The sequence below is a fragment of the Columba livia genome, chromosome 4 (assembly GCF_036013475.1).
Source record: "Columba livia isolate bColLiv1 breed racing homer chromosome 4, bColLiv1.pat.W.v2, whole genome shotgun sequence".
Lineage (NCBI taxonomy): Eukaryota > Metazoa > Chordata > Aves > Columbiformes > Columbidae > Columba > Columba livia.
In genome coordinates, this window is record NC_088605.1 from 59,316,161 (window position 1) to 59,335,108 (window position 18,948).

Genomic DNA, 18,948 nt, shown 5'->3' on the forward strand with positions numbered 1-18,948 from the left:
CTAATACACTAAGGTAGTCAAAGACTTGCTAGTAGCAGAGTTAAAATAGACCTGTAGTTTAAAACATCTCTGCAAACATGTTTCTTAATTTTGAGTGAACAAAGCAAAGTGAAAAATCTAGACTGTGATGATAAACTGATGAGAACTGGAGTGTGGGTTTTGGCCTGATTACATGATCTGCTGTAGATGAGACTGTCTGGGAGAGTAAACAGTGAGACAGTGGAGACACAAAGCAATGGAAACAATGAGATGGGATGTTCCAGATTGATGATAATCAACCAAAGCTGTTTCATGACAAACGATTAAAAATAAATTATGAACCACAAGCAAGAAATAGCTTTAAGAAATAGTTCATTATTATAGTTTGTCTGCACTGCTTGTCACTGCTCTTCAAGAGTTGAGCCATTGTTCTGATGACAGTGTAGTTTTATATACATAGCTCACATATTTCATCGTTGCTTTTTACAACAGTGTAAAAACCAAGAAGAAATAAATTGGTCTTCAGACCACCTCCTGAGTTCCAGAAAGGTCTGGTTGCATCCAGTAGTTTTAAGGAGAAATAGCAGTGGTGATCACTTGTGGTTCTCAACTATTGGTTATGTATGCAGGCTATTCTGCAACATGATTTATATATCCGCACAAACAGAATTGTGAAATTCCCCTGGAAGTCGCACAGAATGTTGCATTCTGTTGCTTTCATTGGGGTTGTGTAAAACTCTCATTGTATTGTGTAGAAAGAATATTTTTTTTCCCCATCATTTGTTGCTGAACAACAAGGAAAGCAATTGTTTGGTGTGTATTCCAGATGGTTGCATTGAGTTCTTCTACAAACCGTGGAAACGCTTATGTACAGACACGTGACAGTTTGTGCCTATAGTGAAGCTGAAGACCTTATTAGCAACAGCTTGTTGTAATTTAACCTCTTTTCTAATGGCTGCTTCACATGAGCAGCTTTGCTTTGTTGGGTTCTGTATGCATTTGCAGGTAGATACATTTACTAGCTAGTTCTGAGTAAAATTAACTAAATCTGTGATTTGAACCAAAAGATTACTTACTATTGATGCTATTTCCTACCTGGATTGAGATACTTCTAATCAGGTTTCAGGTACAGATGTTCCTATGTGAAAATGCCGTGTTTGTTTTCTGAAAATACTTATCTAAAAGTCACAGTTTTGACATAATTACCTCAAAATCATTTTGGGCAGGAACAGTTTTTTGTGAGTGCTTGGATTTTTTCTTCTTTCAGGATGGGCACAGAGGCCCTGAAGAGTGCCAACAACTTTATTCTGCAAGATATTGAGAACAGGGCATCAAAATTAAAATGACATTTATTACAATCCATCTCAATTCAAATAGAAACAAAAAAATGCATATATAAACTCCAGTTCATACAAGATTTTTCATCCTGGTTCTCTACTGCTTTACAGACTACATGTATTCTGATTCCTCAGTATCAAAGATACCTCACTTGACCCCTTTTGGTCTCCTAAGCAAACCTGGGTCACTGAAATTTTGTTTATTCTTTCATCATTAAAAGTAAACCACCTCTGACAACCCTGCCCCCCTCAAAAAAAAGATACAACTTTCTTAGAGTCTTTCAGCATCGTTCTTTTGATGGAGAGACATTGTAGTAGACTTGTCAGGAAAATTATCCTTTTCAACTTTTGCAATTTTATCACTGTTTCATAATTTATATTTGACGAAGAACTATGTACCAATGGTAGAATATACAACTGTTGGGGTTTTTTGTCAGTTCCTAACAGATGCAGGTAATACCTTTGCTAACTCTTTAATGTGACATTGGGCAGCTCAGTGTCATTATTGTGGTTAGAATTCTAAATGCAAGGGGGTTTTGCTCATGATACTGACACAAGTAGCTACTTAAAGATTGCTACCTATTTATTATGAAATTATAGACAATGGGAAAAAAATATGGAATTTCCAGGGACACAATATCTGGTGAAATATTTGCATCTCCAGTTACTGGTGAATTTTGTTAGAGTCTTTTATGATTAAGAGGACATTGACATTGGTGAATTATTTGTTTGTGACTTTTGGGGGTCTTTTTTTATATACAGGTTGCTCAAGGAAGGAGATCACTGAACACTGGGAATGGCTTGAACAGAATTTGTTGCAAACTCTTTCAATCTTTGAAAATGAGAATGACATAAATACATTTGTCAGAGGAAAAATACAGGTAGTTAAGTATATCGTTATAAACGTTCTTAATGATAAATGTGACTGTGGAAGAAAAAGTGATATGAATGCTAGACAAATTTCACCTAGTAGTTCTCAGGCTGCTTCACCTTTTGAAAGGAAACCAGATTCTAAGCAGCAACATGTGTGTTAAAGTTAGGGAAACTGGGATTGGCAGACATAACTACAGCAGTATGGTTAAAATATAAATGGATGTATAGGTACAGCTTCATATATTAAATGTTCTAAAATTAGTTGCACTGTTGCTTTTCTTAAACTTTAACAGTTTTCTTTCTAGCTGCTGTTTTAGTGCAAAATTTTGATTTTTTTGATATTTTTTTTTTCATGCACTCCCTGTATAATGTCTCCTTACGCTCTTTTGAGTGGTTAAATCCCATAGTGTTGGAGTTTACACTTCGTGTGGGTGTTAGGGGTTGCTAGTTGGTTGGGTTTGGGTTTTGCTTGTTTGTTGATTGGTTTGTTTGTTTTACCAGAGTTTTTTTTCTCCTCATAGGAGAGATAGTAGCTACATTGGTAAAAAGTACTTCATTCACACAAAGAATGATCTAAAAATAAATACTTTGATAAAAGATTGATTGTAACCAAAATGACTGTACTTGATGTGTATTCTAAACATTGGCTTTGTCTCATTCCTTTTCATATTTCATGTAGTAAGTTGAGTGTCTTAGGAATCCCCTATCTGTTTGTGTTTTACTAGTGGATCAGATATGAGGGCTATAGATTATCATGGAAACACCTTCTGTGAGAAGACATCTGTCTTGTGAGATATAATCCTTTAAGGAAACTGTTAGTTTTTAGACTTAGACATATATTAAATGTGAATGATGGTTTGCTGTTTTATACTCTGCTTTCCATGTAAATGGAGCAATTTGAAGGCAAGAAGTAACTCTCCTTTTTATAACTTGAAAATAGAAGGGAATAGAGCAGATTTGTGAAAGAGACCATGAAGATAAGTGAGTGGACCGGAACTTCAGTGTAGAACAGAAGCAACTGTAGTCTTTGAGGTATCAAAAAGCAGCTTTTCACCAGACTGTTGCCACTTCAAATTTGATGAAGGTCTTCTGCACCTAAAAGAATGAATGATTTTTCCATCCTGCCAGTTGATCTAATAGAAAGTATTCTTTTGCTCTTCTGTTCTGCTCAAGGTCCACTAGGAGGGGTCATAAAAGTTGTTTGAAATTTTCCTTAATAAATAACAAATCCTTTTTTCCTCTGACTTTTTCCTTTTTTATTAGAATAAAATTTTCTGGTGAAATCCTATCCCTGTCTCTTCAGGGAGCATATGGAAGTAGAAAGTTTTGCAAGTAATAGATGCTTTACAGAGTTGCTAGGAGTATTTGAGATAGGCTGGTTAATTTTAAAACAGGGTACTGGCAAGTGGTTGGTGTTTGGTTACTATTGGCATAGGCATGATAGGGAGCAAGGTCATCAGAAAGACAGCCTTGAATAAAGTAAATGACTGTAAAAGTAAAAGAATGAGCAGAGGAATAAGGGATAAGCAAAATAGTTTCTTGACATTGCAGTAACTGTCGTAGCCTCTGGCCCAGACAGCAATGGTGGTCGGGATCTGATACCCCATGTCAACTAACATGCTGTCTACTTCTTTCACTCCCTACTAGGGCATCATCGCTGAATACAACAAAATCAATGGCATCAAGGAGGATGATGATACAGAAAAATTTAAGGAAGCCATAGTGAAGTTTCATAAGCTCTTTGGGATGCCGGAAGAAGAGAAATTAGTGAACTATTACTCCTGCAGTTACTGGAAGGGGAAGGTTCCCCGTCAGGGCTGGGTGTATCTCAGCATTAATCACCTTTGCTTTTATTCTTTCCTCATGGGCAGGGAAGGTATGTTTTGCAGTGGAATGGTGGTCTGTGCATCTCAGAATTGTTAGGAAATCTTCTGTAGTTTATTACTCTTCACCTGCTGAACTGCTGGGGGTGCGAAGACACTGCTCAAGGGAAGAGGAGCAGGGAGCAATTATCATGCTTCTTAACTGTGCACTCACTCCCTTGTTTGTTTTGTATTTTTCAAAGTAGTTCTCTGTAAAACAGTACCTGGGTGTCATTTAGAGGCATGGTTCACTGCAGGGACTGTGCCCAAAATGGAATAGGAATGCGATCATATCAGTCTTGGATGAGACGCAGGATCAAGACCTACATAGTGTGGATGCAACCAGTTTGCTCTAATGGGTGTTAATTCTAAGCAGTGTGAATGTAATTGCATCTGCAGTAGCTGGTTATGGGCAATGGATCATTTCCCGGTCTTTCTGTTTAGCTGTGTAGACATACACTAGTGAATGACTGGATGATTTTTATTTTTTTTTTTTTAATGAATGTAGATTTAGTCTGTGTTTTAAGGATAATACCTGTAGCAGTATTGGAAGAAAACTTTTTAATGTATAATTAACGCATGTCTGGTGTGTTCAGTCTCTTTCTTTGCTTCCACAGGAAAAGGGGACATCAGACTCTTGAGCAAGTGCTGTGACAGTGATAAATTATGTTAGCCTACCTAGCTTTGTAACACTTACATGTGATGTTCTGTACAGAAATAAATCATATTTAAACTCTTTTACCTGCTTGTTTGTCAGGTGATCATAATTTGTTTGTACAAGTTTGGTTTATTTATGCTACCCTCCCAACTTTTCAAGATTCAGTAAATTTTCTGCTGAATACATTTTATAGGAAGAAGAAGGTAAATGCTTTTGAATGTGCTAATTTTTTTTGTACTGAATCTTTTTTTTCTGTTTGTTTCTGTTCAGCAAAGTTAGTTATTCGCTGGGTTGATATCACTCAACTTGAGAAGAATGCTACACTGCTCTTTCCTGACATGATCAAAGTGAGCACAAGGTCAAGTGAACATTTCTTCTCAGTATTCCTTAATATCAGTGAGACATTTAAACTAATGGAACAGCTTGCCAATATAGCTATGCGGCAGCTTTTGGATAATGAAGGATTTGAACAAGACAGGTCATTACCCAAACTGAAAAAGAAATCCCCAAAAAAAGTATCTGCACTGAAACGGTAGGTAGCACTGGCTCTCAGTCATTTGTTTCTCCTCAGGCTTTCTACTTGCAGCATTTTGTCCAGAAGTTTTCTAATGTTGCTGCCATTTAGTGCTATTCCAAAAGGAATGATTGATTGCAGCAGTGGCAAAATGTGAATAATTATTTGGATATAATTACATGGTCTCCTTTTGAAACAGGAAAGGGAAAACGTGAATATGAACATTTTGCAAAAACATAAGAAACATATTTGAGTCAAGTTCTCTTTTGTTCAGAAGCTCTTCAACGTATCTCTTGACACGGGCTGTGTTAGGTATCTGTTGTAAGGCCCTTTTATATTACCAGGGAAATGTAATAAAGCAATTTCAGTGTTAAGAAATTTGCCTGACATTCATACTTGGTCCTATAACTGGAACTGAAAAATTGCTATAGATGATGAATTCTGTCTAGAACTTATTTTAGGTAGCAGAGATTAAAAAATGACATAAAATTCTGAGGGATGAAAAGTAGGGTGGAAGATACTTATGCTTCTTGTATAAATATTGTACTGCAATTTGATAATTTCGTGTTTATTTTTTCATTATTTTATATGTGATGTTAATTAACCATACAGAGTTGTAGCCAGTGCTTGTTTCTATTTTGCATTACTTAGTGACATCTGGCATACATTATATCATTTATGTTTGTCTTTCTAACTATTCAGCATTTTGCACTGAATGTGTTATCAAGGCTGTCTTGAAATTATTAACAAACTCTAGTTTGTAAGAATTCCATCATGTTAATAAATAAGCATTAAAAAAAAGCATTTTTGGTCTATTATCTTATGAGCTCATATGTTATTTAATAATAAATGGACTCTCTAGATATTTTAGAAAGTAGGGCTGAATGTGAAAAGATCATCCAATCTGGTCCTGACTTCTCAGAGGGGACAATGTATCTAAGTCATTTGTAGCAGTGTTTTGGTTTTTTTTCTTGTAGTTTTAGAATCTTACAGGCTAAGACTATTCATCCTCTATATGCAAAATATTTCCACTGTTTCGCTGTACACTCAGTACTTAACTGAGTTGTATGTTGCAGGTAACCTGCAATGATTTGTATAACATGTATCTTGAAGTTATGTATTTCTTAAATAAGAAACATTTATCTGCGGGTTACTCTTTTTTCTTTCCTTTAGGGATCTCGATGCCAGAGCAAAGAGTGAGAGATACCGTGCGTTGTTCCGACTGCCCAAGGATGAGAAATTAGATGGACACACCGACTGTACTCTGTGGACTCCATTCAACAAAATGCATATTTTGGGTCAGATGTTTGTTTCTACAAACTACATATGCTTTACTAGTAAAGAAGAGAACTTGTGCAGCCTTATTATCCCTCTTCGAGAGGTAAATACTTGTACATGTAAATTGGTAGGGCAAATAATAAAGCAATATCCTATTGGAAATTGAATCTTAGCTTTTAAGGTTTTTCATTATCGAAAAAAACCTCTTTTCGTCCATTTAATCTCTTGTGATCATACTATATTCTGATGTGTTCTAAGTAATATTTAATGACTATGTATTATAGTTCTAAGTTCCTACTACTAAAATTCACAGATAGTTTTCCCTGTCACTCTTTACAACCTTTGTGAGTCCTTCCTCTTCCATAACTTATATTCTAATTTACAGCCCCATGGTACATTTTTTTGTACCTCACAGGGAGAGACAGACAGTAAAACTTCCTAGATTGATGAGTGGAACTTCTATTAAAGAATCTGTCAGATAAGGTTTGCTTTTGTCAGAGGTAAACAGATTCATAACCATAAAGATTTTAATTGTCTCCTCACACAGACTTGCAGTCATTTAATTCTGTATATGGAATATATTTGTCAACATTTTACAAGTTTGTGTGGTTCCTTTTTAATGCTGGTTGCTTAAAGCAGATGCTCAGTAAAAAGAATTTAAGTTTGATGTAATGAAAATATTATGTTGTGGAGGTTTTTTTACGATTGACTCAATTTGTGGGTTGATGGAAAAATGTGTAAAGTCTTGGAAATAGTAGCAAAGCTGATGTAACCAGTTTGCCTTGTCTGAAGAACCATTTCAAGGTACTATTTTACCCCACCAATCTTTAAGAGTAAAAGCAAATAATGTTTGTTTGGAAACCTTGAAGTACAGCTTTTCCATGGTGTGTTGCAATGACTTTGGCTATTTGAGAAGAGATATTCGATTGTGGTTGCACTGTTTGTCTGGAACTCCAAGAGAACAACAGTCCTCCAGGTGTAGTGGTGGAGGAGAACAGAGTCTGCTTTAAGAGGACCTCTTTTTCTGGATGCAAATTCAGCAGCTGCTTTTGATAACCACAGCTGCAGCAGCATGGGATTCAAAGCACCTCTAAAGCTTTAAAAGAAAGAAATAGTTGAAGGAATAAGTTATTTTGTGTGAACAGGTAAAGTCTTGGCACCAGCAAGGAGAAGAGGAGAACAGTAACATGCTATGTAGCACCAGCCCTCAGAATGACTGATCGGTACTCTTAATAATTAAAGGGAAGCTTTCTGTTTAATTAAAAATTTGGCTCACAGCTTAACCTGATTCCGGTATTCTGTGATATCGTGGAGATGTTCTGACAGAGAGGCAATAACAAAGCATTGATTCAGAACTGGTGATTGGAAAAGATGATTTTCAGTGGCTGACTGTGCTGGTCACTGCACCCAGGAGGTGCAGTCTCCAAGACTGGCACTTCAGATATATGTGCGCCTCTGCCTGCATAGGAAATCAGTGTATATTGCTTCTCATTGTGGCAGAGCATGCTTGCTATAATGTCTGTCCTATACCACTAGAACTTTTGTGCCTTTCTGTTGTGTCTTTCTTTTGTGCTGGTTACACTCACACAGTTTTTAAGTGGTACAGAAAAATAACATGAAAACACTTTTTAGCTAATTTGAGTATGCTGTTAGTGAAGCTCCTTACAGTTAATGAAGAGCTAATAGATTTGTAGTTAACAGAAAAATAAAAGGAAGTTGGAAGCATAGAGAAGTGATTTAGCGCCTGAGTTGTACATTGCAGTGTTTAAATACATCTTTGAAGAAAATGTTTGAAAAGTGGTTCTCTTAGACATTTAGCTAGAGAAATATTAATATTGTAACACTAGTATCTTAGCATTGTTCTCTATTTAAAAAAAAAAAAAGTGTCTTTTTCTATTCTGGAGGCAGTAAGACAGTTTTCATTACCTAGAAAATTGTTTGAAGTCATAAAAGCAGTGGTTAAAAGTACGTGCAATTATGCTTTGCGTTTTGTTCAATGTGTGCACTGCACAAAGTTAATTGATTAGTTTATTTGTTTTCCAGACTAATAATTGGTAGTGCTTAGAACACGTGGCTGTTATATTATGTAATTAATCTACAGTGTATGACTTACGCCTGAGATTTCTTTGCGTTAACATGCTTGACCAAAAGCTCAGGGAACCAGTGCCCTGTACTCAGTAGACTGTGGTGTGAGTACTGCTTACAGGTTGGAGTTCAGTTAGGTGAGTGACTATTTCACTATCAAAGTCCAAACAAATCTCCGTGTCACAGGATCAGGTGTTTACCTGTGTAAGGAAAGCCATGGGGTTAGTTTCCCTTGGTTGCAGCTTTCTGTGTACTGTGAAAATAAAATGGCAGTAACAGTTGTTAGTATGTGGCTATAACATAGTAGAACAAGAGTGTTATAAAAAAAAAAATGGCTTATTCTGATATGTTGGCAATAAAAAGTAAGGAAAAGTCTCTGATTGAGCCCATGCTGGTGTTGGGGAACAGGAAGTAGGATTCAGAGGTCTTGCAAAAAAGCCCATAGATCTGCATCCCACAGAAGAAGTTCTGTTGTACTGATTCTTCTAAAATAAAACTTGAGGAAAATAAACTAAGCAGCGCAAAGGAGTTTAGCTGGAGAGTGTAATGAAGCCAGATGTTTGAGGGAGTGTACTGAAATCATCTTTCAGACTTTAAGTCCGTGTATCCAAATCCTGGTTTCCAGCAGAGGGATGTTCATGGTGATTCAGTATAAGGGAAGAAGGACAGGGGTTTATTGTACTAGAATGGTTTCTTAGGCCAAGCAACTTCAATAATTAAAGATATTAAGCTGTAGCTACTCTTTCTCCCCAGGTGACAATAGTGGAAAAGGCAGACAGCTCCAGTGTGTTGCCTAGCCCATTATCCATCAGCACGAAAAACAGAATGACATTCCTCTTTGCCAACTTGAAAGATAGAGACTTTCTTGTACAGAGGATCTCGGACTTTCTGCAACAAACCACTTCAAGAATATACCTGGAAAAAAATATTTCTGGAAGCTGTATCAGCTCAGATGATGAGGTATGTGGAGGAATGTGAAAGGTTTATTCAAAGAAGAGGATTTTAACTGGTGGGGGAAGAGGGAAGCCAGGAAAAACCTTTTAGTTTTTGTAAAGCTAAACCTTTGTACACAGAAATGTTACCTCTTTTGTATTAATTTCTTTAGCTTTCTTAAGCTGAATAGTTAAATGTTGTGCTTAGGATTTTTTTTTTTCATGTTAAGAAAAAGAGAAAACACCACTGCTGTGGAAGAGCTATTCTTAACTCATGCTACCACATGCTGAAATTACAGTGTATTTTGTTGGAAAATGTCATAGTTAACTAACTGGTTAATTGAATAGTACTGTTTAATATCTATGACTTGTCCAAGTCAAAATATAATTGTGAAATTTTAATAATTTGAAGCAATTATTAGTTAATATGAAACACTTCTTATTCAAGACTAACTGCTAAATCTGATCCTTTGATTCTTCAGAAAAGATGTCTGAGCTGAGCAAGTTTGCATGTGAACTAGTGAACTTTGGAACATTTGAACCAACAAAAAATTCTCCTGCCCTAGACATTAAATAGCCCTATTCTGACTGCCTTCCTATTTACCTACACAAAGTAAATGGTTCTTAAAAGATATGATTAGATAAAGTTTTCTCCAGCACCTTGAATATCAAGGCTTCTGCTGAATTCCTAGGTTTTATGTGTGAAATTTAGGTGCTTCATATCACAACCTCATCAGATCAGTTTAGCAGTTCAGATCTCAAAGTAGAAAAGGCTTTTGTGATGTGTAATTTTGGTTTTATGTAGGCAGATCTCGCATTCCAGGTCTGTACTAAGCCATAGCTTAGTATTATGCTGAGTAGTCCTACCCTGTTTCACATGTAAATCTTAAAAGTCAGGTTTTTTACTTTGATGGTTGATGTATAATCAATATGTTGTTGTAGTTGTATGCTAGAGCACATATGCATAAAGGTATAATGCTGAAACTTAGTCTTGCCTTTTGCCCTAAATGGGTATACTTATTTTACCTACTGAATGATAAGAGCAAATTAATAATTGTAAGCATTATTTTTACATGTGGTAATATGACTACAAATGTAGACGTGCATGACTACTAATTTCAGTTTCAGGATTTGGTGTGAATTGTTGTATGAGATCTTACAATGATACATTTTCGAAGCTGTTTGAGAAGTCAGAAAATCTTTTTTCTTCAAAATATTTTTCTTCCAAATCACAATCTGACTATGTTGAATTTTCTGTAGAACAAAATAATTTATTTTCTGTAGGTCTGCCTAAAAATATCTAGATATATAAGCAAGGGTGGTGTGTATGTGTACACGCACACATGTAAATATATGTCGTATAGAAATCTTACGTTCTGGAAAGTCAAGGATGTTAACAGGAGACCAAGTGAGCTGGTTTAATTGCCCAGGGCTGTTTAAAGTTAACACTACCTTAGCACTTCTAATTATAGGATTGATTACTTTTCCTGGGCAGGGGAGTGAAAAACTGGAAACAGTTTCATTATTCTATATTAATTTAATTTCTGCTGTCACATACTCACTTTGTGAATGTACCTGGGTGATTTAATTCACTCAGTTTGTATCAGCTGTTAGCTTGTATAAATTTTGAAATAAAATGAAGTAAAAAGTCAAGACTCTGACTCAGCCCCATGTCTGTATTGCTTGTGACTGCTTTCCACAGGTGTTTACAAGATCAAGTAGTATAATTTCTGCCAGCCCTCATAAAAGCCTCAGCTCTGAGTCGGAGGGAGAGCGGCAGTTCAATCTCAATGACAATGGCATTCCAACAGCAACTCAAGCTTTAATGACAATGTATCGGCGGAGGTCACCTGAGGAGTTCAACCCCAAGCTGGTAAAATACACCTTGGGGTGCTGTACCTGACTGAAAAAGCTCTTAAATTATGTTTTCTTTAAAATACATGTTTTTGACCCAGGAGAGTTTTTTCCTGCCACAGAGAGTTAAAAGGCACTATTTTTCACAGAAATAAAGTGTTCAGCATGCTTTTTGTCAATACAACTTCACTACATTAAAAAGCAAAGTTGGATGTAAATCTAGGAGAGGTTGTATGCCTGCTCTTAAGTACAACTGTTTCAATTATATTCTTTTAACAGCAAGGTCCACTGGGATAGAAGCTAAGAAATGGGAGGAGGCAGCCCATTAAGGAGATAATTGGACTGTAGCCAAGTTATTTCCTACTCCTTTGCAAAGTTAGAATATTACAGGCTTTTTAGCACTTAGTATTTCAGTGGGGCAGAGTGTTAGAGAGAGAAGCTGCATCTCTATGCCTGCGTTTCTTTGCTTTTAGGCTAAGGAGTTTTTGAAGGAACAGGCCTGGAAGATTCACTTTGCTGAATATGGCCAAGGAGTCTGTATGTATCGTACAGAGAAAACCAGAGACCTTGTGCTGAAGGGCATTCCAGAAGGCATGAGAGGGGAACTTTGGCTACTGTTTTCAGGTAGGTATTCATTTGAACATGACTGTGGGATATAAACAAAAGCATGAGGGAAGAAAGGCTTTCAAAGATGTTTAAAGGTGCAGATAATAAGCATCCAAATATATTTGGAGCCAGTAAGGCTGTGATTGTTGGTAGGCGCCAGACTTGTTTAGACAAGAGTTCTACTTAGACCAGTAAATACCCTTTCTCAAACAGGCTCACATAATTAGGCAATAATGTAAAAAAGCAGAATGCACACTCTGTTACCAGAAGCCAGCAGTCTAGGGGCTTCTAAATGTTCAACAACCACCAGCAGGCCTACTTCCAATTTATTTAATCGTTTCTGAATCCAGTTAATTTTTTGGTCTTCACAGCGAGTTGTTGAAAAGAATTCCAAAGTTTATGCATGTTGCATGGAACCACTGTAGATTTTTTTTTTTTTTTAATAATAAAAGCGAGTTACTGTGTTATTTTATTAGGTGCCTCCAGTATTTGAAAAATTGTGAGAAAATATTTCTACCCATCTTCTGTGCCATCAAGTATTCTTTAGATCTCTGTCCAGTTGGGCCTTTTTTTTCAAAGCTGAAGAATTTTGTTTGTTTTATTACTAGTTATATGGAAATCAGTCCCTACCTCTGGCTTTCTTCATGATTTTTCACTTACTGTATGCCATGTCTAGCTCTGCCCCTTCCTGAGATAGTTATCATGGCTACCCATGCCATTTAGGATATGAGCACACCAAGATCTTAATATGATAACCTTTCTGGTTTGTTTTCTATTTCTTCCCTAATAGTGCTTAATCTTGTACATCATCTCTTTGCTGCTGGGCATTAAACAAATGTTTTCAGAAAATATATACAGGAATGCACAAATCTGTCCTGCGTAGGATTAATAGCTAATTTGGAACAATTTTCATGGTGTATATATAATTAGAGATTTTCACTTCTAGGGAAGTTTTGGAGTCAGCAGCGAAATCTCACAGCAACCCTGTGAGCATGCAGTAATACCCCTAGCAGCGGCTAAGTGCCCTGCCCTAGATGGCAAGAGTCATTTTCAGAAGCAGAGCTCAGGAGTTCCTGTCTCTTCCTTTTGGCTATCATACTTTCTGCAACCAGGCGTAATCTACTCTTTCCTCAGGGCAAGTAGCTTTCTCAGAGGCATGTTTTGAGTTATTTAGGACAATCAAACCCACAGCCAGTTGCAGAGAGAGCTCATGATACCATGTGACAGCACAGTTAGTTTGTTCTTTGTGCCTCCTGTTTCATCCTGGCTGAAAGAAAGACAGGCTTTGTCATCTCTTTTTTGTTTGTTTGTTTTTAAACCTCATTATAAAATGCATCTGGAAGAGAAGACAAGAAAGGGTGATGCCTCAATCACCCAAGAATTATCCTTTTTTTTTGTATTTGCTTTCAAAGTTTTTGTTGGTGACATTCAAGATGAAAGAAGTAGATGATCTTCATGTTGGGAAATTGTATCTGCTAAACCTTGCTTTTTTCTTCTGGTTTTAATACTGTTCTCCCACTCCCAGGAGCCATTAATGAAATGGCCACTCATCCTGGCTATTACGAGGACCTAGTGGAGAAATCAATGGGGAAGTATAACCTTGCTACAGAAGAGATAGAGAGGGATCTGCACCGCTCCCTGCCGGAACACCCTGCGTTCCAGAATGAGATGGGTATTGCTGCTCTAAGGAGAGTCTTGACAGCTTATGCTTTTAGAAATCCAAATATAGGATATTGTCAGGTAATTGAACCCTGTTACTCTATCAGTTTCTGGAATTCCAGTGCTTTCCTTATATTCCTATTTTTTCAGCCATGTACAGTTGAGTATTTGGCCATGTAAAGTACACTGATACATGCTTAACACTGTGAGATGAAGCCTCGATGCTGCAGAATTACAGTAGTGAATGCTGAAGTCAGAGTGATTTGACATAAGGACCTGCTCAAACAGAAGTATTAGCAGTGTATGCTGAGACGTGCATAGTTTTCTGTAAGCGTATTTTCTGCCCATAAATATAGAAACTGGACAGATTGTGACCACAGACCTGTCCTGAAGTGCATCAACAGAAATTGACAGGTGAACCCTCAAGAAAGATTCCTCCCTTTTAAACAGAAAACTTTAATTGTTGACCCTTCATTTTTTATCTACTGTTCAATATATTAGTTGTAATAACCCTCCAACACCTCCTTTACTTTTTTCCAATGGTGCCATTCAATTATCCAAAACAAAACTGAAAACAAACAAAAAAAACACCCTAGAAGACATCTTGTCACTGTGCATCACAACCCTGTACAAGTAGAGTTAACACTGGTGCCTGGTTTTGGAGTTCTTATGCCTGTGATTCAGGTCGCTTCAGTTTCTGGGGGAGATTTATCTAACTTCTTAACTATAGTAGCCACTTATCTGCCCAATTACTGTGCTACATATCGAACAAGCGGGTATAGCAATTTATATTTCTGTTTATTTTAGGCTATGAATATTGTCACTTCAGTACTCCTCCTTTATGCAAAAGAGGAGGAAGCTTTCTGGCTGCTGGTGGCTCTGTGTGAACGTATGCTACCTGACTACTACAACACAAGAGTTGTTGGTATGTTATGGGGAAATTTTCTAAAATGACGATAAAATAATTAACTGAAATAATTGGTATTATTTGTCTTGAAACAGGCATATGTGTAGATGTATGTGTGGCTTGTATACAACTGTGAATGCTTGCGGCAAGACAACTTGCTGTAGAGCATAGAAGCAATTCTATAAACGGATACTGTGGCAGTTAATGTTTTTTCCCTTACTTAGGATTAAGTGACATTCTGAAGTGGGCTTAACCAAAGTGCATAGAAAATAGTTGAAAGGCTAAAATTTGAATTTGAGGTGATCCAGTTATTTAATTAAGGTAAGATGGAAACAGGAGCTTTGGCAATTTGCAGTAGAAGTCTTTGTACCTGTTCATCTCTAATTTGAAAGAGTGACAATATCAGAAAGCTGTTGTTGTCAGATGACGGTTTCCTTGTGTATATGGAAGTGAATAGCTCTTCAGTTTGTCATGGGAACTCTTTACTTTAGCTCACAAATACCTGAGGGACTAATTTAGCCTTAGAAATTTTTTCTTCCTGGTCGGCTTAAAACACTGGTGTTATAGTATGGATATGTGTAACACAAGGGTCTCTTTAAATAAATCCAAACCTGCAGTCACCCTGGCCTCCTCCAATAGCTGATGATAAGTATTATTGTGTTGATAATGGTAAGTACTAGGCCATCATGTAGCTTCTGTAGGTGCTAGACCAAATGGACCCTTTGTTAGCCTTTATGAAGCATATAAATAAAACAAACAAAAAAAGCCTACAACCCTTATTACAGTTCAATTTGTATGTACAGCTCAGTAGTGGAATAGAATCTGCAATTTATCTAAAAGTGAGAAAACGTTGGTAAACATCATGTAGAATATTCTTAGGTTTTGTATTATATATAAGGGATATGTATGTTTTTCTCCCCTATATAGTGATGTGGTCGGCTGCTCCCAAATTAATGAACATCCCACTTATTTATTTTCAACAGGAGCATTGGTGGACCAGGGTGTCTTTGAAGAGTTGGCTCGTGACTATGTTCCACAGCTTTATGACTGCATGCAGGACTTGGGTGTAATATCCACCATTTCCCTGTCCTGGTTCCTCACTCTTTTCCTCAGTGTAATGCCATTTGAAAGTGCAGTGGTGGTTGTGGATTGTTTCTTCTGTGAAGGAATCAAGGTGATATTTCAATTAGCGCTTGCTGTCCTCGATGCTAATGTAGACAAGCTGCTTAACTGTAAAGATGATGGAGAAGCCATGACAGTCTTGGGAAGGTATTTATTACAGAAAATAAAGCTTCTTCATTTTATTTTTCTTTTTGCTTCCTTTCCTGATTTATGTTCTACTATGTTAAAATACTCAATTTAAACCAGTACAATATATGTAAATCTTTTACATACTTACCGTCCGTTTTCATCCATATAAAGTACTCTCATATTATCTTAAAGTAATATTAAATGAACAAAAATATATAAATTCTTCTTTCATGACACTTAAATAAGCTTTCCAAACCTGGTTATAGAAACTTATTTTGGTTTAATATTTTAGTTGATTACATGGGAGGTTTTATTTCACCTTTTGCCTGCTGCCTTTTAAATGCTGCTAAGAAAAAGCATTGGTCTCAAGGGAAATTGTTTTGAGAATGGACTAAACAGAACTTAGAAGAATTAAGCTTTTGAATTAATAGATTTTAGTGAAAAAGTAGGTTAATAAACAAACCAAATTGAGTCGTTAGGAAGAATTTTTTTACAATGAGGGTTATAAAACACTGGAACAGGTTACCCAGGGGGGTGGTAGATGCCCCATCCCTGGAGACATTCAAGGCCAGGCTGGATGGGGTGCTGAGCAACCTGCTCATTGCAGGAGGTTTGGACTAGATGACTTTAAAGGTCCCTTCCAACCCAAACTATTCTATGATTCTGTGATAATTTTTACATTTAATCATATACATGCAATCCTTGTTCTGTTAACCCTCAGAAGGGAGATCGTACAAATGAATCTTGGGGTTTCTAAATTCTGTCTTTTTTTGCCCATCAGATACTTGGACAGTGTAACTAATAAGGACAGCACTCTTCCACCCATTCCTCATCTTCACTCGCTGCTCAGTGATGATGTAGAGCCTTATCCTGAGGTGGATATCTTCAGACTGATCAGATCTTCTTATGAGGTGGGACAGGATTTCTTAACAGCAACTTGCCAACCCACACTAGTTCTGCTTTACAGAGGAATTTGATGCTCTGTAGTTTGGCTTTGCTTGGAACTGAAAGAACATTAAAGAAATACAAATACAGACTTGTCTCAGTCTGAAATGGGTCAGGGGAGTGGTTTAGTTTTCATTTTTCTTTTAACCAAAGCTTTTAATTGGAGCTGTTTTGTATAGAAACCTGCAACATCAAAGGAGAACAGATCACAACAAAAAAGTGATTTACATGCAAAAGGTTGAAGTTGTAACTCAAAAAAGGTTAATTCTCATCTAAGCTTTTACATGCTTTTCCAAACTGAAATATCAGTGAAATCTATATGATTTCAGAACACCGCCTTATTATCAGTTGAACTTAATTTCTTTTGCCTTTTTTTTTAGCAAGTACAGATTTTGACCATGAGCCACTAGCTTCTGTATATCACCAAAGCTAAACAAATTGCGAGTGAAAGGAGCTGGAAATAACTAATGTCTGTAAAGCACAGGACAAAGCCTGAAAAAAAAGTGTTTCATCGTCCTTAAATTTAAAAATAAGCCTTCAATTAAAATGTCCCTGATGATTACACTGAAATACTATTTTTTAATAAAAATTAAATAATAACTTTAAAGAATTAATCTCTTTAACTTCCTTTTTTTTCCTTCCATTGTCATGCAGGGTAAATTAGTATTTTTAGCTCAAGATGTACCAGCAACATGACAGCTGTTTCAGAGGCACTTCCTAAGTCCCTAGAACCTCCTTGCTCTGATTGCATTAAATCCATTTAAGAAGGAAGCAGGTAGAACTTAGTATATTCTACACTGAATAGCAAACTGAATCAAGTTAGATGTGTAGTTCTTCTTCACAGAATGTTATAATGGAGAGAAGGATGTTTACATGAAATTATGTTTCCTTTGTATTTTTTCATTTCCTCATCATGGATAGAGCTTGCATCAGCTTAACTGGTTTTGGATTAATAACCAGACTCTTTTTAGAGCCAGTCTGTCTTTTTTTGGGGCTTATGCAGCACAGAACCTTGTAGAACCTTCTAGATCTAGATAAATAACCAACTGTGCTCCAGTCTAATTAGGCAAAACAAATAGTATGGGGAGTGAGGAAGTGTGAGGAAAGCAGGAGCTGGTTGCAAAGAGAGAACTAGTTTCAGGAGAGGCATTATAGTTGTTTGGTTTTATTAGTAAAAACAAAACCAAACAAACTCAAAACAAAACAAACAAAAACATTATTAAACTATCAGCATAAAAAAACGTTTCATCTGTTATTCAATGACTGTTACGTTCCTCAATTAGTTGTGTGCAGTCAGGGCTGGGAAGTCACTGTGTTAGCTTTGTTGTGACTACAAAGACCAAAATATCAAGTAAGTGAGCATATTGTTGCTATTTTTAGAATTTAAACTGTTAAAGGCACTTGTTGGATGACCATCTATCCTTAATCTTCTAGTCATTAGTGTTTACAAAAAAGTAGAAAGACCTCCAGCTGATCAAAATGCTTTTTCTTGGAGGTCTTTGCCCTCCCTCAAACACACACACCCCAACCCTCAAAGCGTGAGGAAAACCTTGTCCCTTGCAGACTGTCCTGTGATATTAGTCATGAGAGCATAATGAGTCTGAGAATTTGGTGGAGTAGCAGCACTGGCAAAAGCACAATATTTGGATTGTTTTATGAAGAGCTGCTCACCATCACGCTCTATCCTGTCCAGATCTTAGGTAGTCATGTCAGATGCGTATATGGGCAGTCTCTAGTGGTAGGTGAAGTGACACAGAGGAAATTTTTCATATTTAAGCCATTAGTACCCTGCTCTGTGATGATACTTAACTGACTTTCTACTTTAGAAAGAGAAACATTCTTGAAATAAGATAATATAAATAACAAATACATTTTAGTCTGCCAGCAATTTTTTCATTTGTTGAAAATACTTTTTAGTAAGAAATATTATCTTTTCATTCAATTTTGCAATTAATTTAGAAGCCATAGTGTCTGGTGTTACAATAATTACCATGCACACTTCCAACAATTCCTTGTATGATTTGAAAGTTAACGTGGGCAAGGAACCATTCCCAGAAGGTAATTGGATGCAGTCTTTCTTTTCTGTAGGCTACATGAGTTTTAATTGTATGGATGTAAACAGACCATTGCATTTGGTCTCCAGAGCAGAGAATAAGCCCCAATTACTGGAACAGATGTGGCCTCAGAGCCACAAAAACCCCACTCTTT

The 18,948-nt window shown here is 36.7% G+C and overlaps 1 protein-coding gene across 2 annotated transcripts in view; it reads left to right on the forward strand.

The window, feature by feature from the left end:
• The window catches only part of TBC1D9 (TBC1 domain family member 9), a 53,867-nt gene that overhangs the window by 21,688 nt on the left and 13,231 nt on the right, over nt 1-18,948 (forward strand). The window contains exons 3-14 of one of the 2 annotated variants that reach the window (XM_065062004.1): nt 2,079-2,197; nt 3,837-4,065; nt 4,980-5,241; nt 6,397-6,604; nt 9,340-9,546; nt 11,221-11,391; nt 11,846-11,996; nt 13,504-13,718; nt 14,445-14,562; nt 15,528-15,813; nt 16,577-16,706; nt 17,395-17,515. In XM_065062004.1, the coding sequence (XP_064918076.1) occupies nt 2,079-2,197; nt 3,837-4,065; nt 4,980-5,241; nt 6,397-6,604; nt 9,340-9,546; nt 11,221-11,391; nt 11,846-11,996; nt 13,504-13,718; nt 14,445-14,562; nt 15,528-15,813; nt 16,577-16,706; nt 17,395-17,436 (2,138 nt within the window). In that variant the 3' untranslated portion in view covers nt 17,437-17,515. Of the gene's footprint in view, nt 1-2,078; nt 2,198-3,836; nt 4,066-4,979; nt 5,242-6,396; nt 6,605-9,339; nt 9,547-11,220; nt 11,392-11,845; nt 11,997-13,503; nt 13,719-14,444; nt 14,563-15,527; nt 15,814-16,576; nt 16,707-17,394; nt 17,516-18,948 lie in introns of those variants that run through there. The other variant, XM_065062003.1, reaches the window with a different exon arrangement.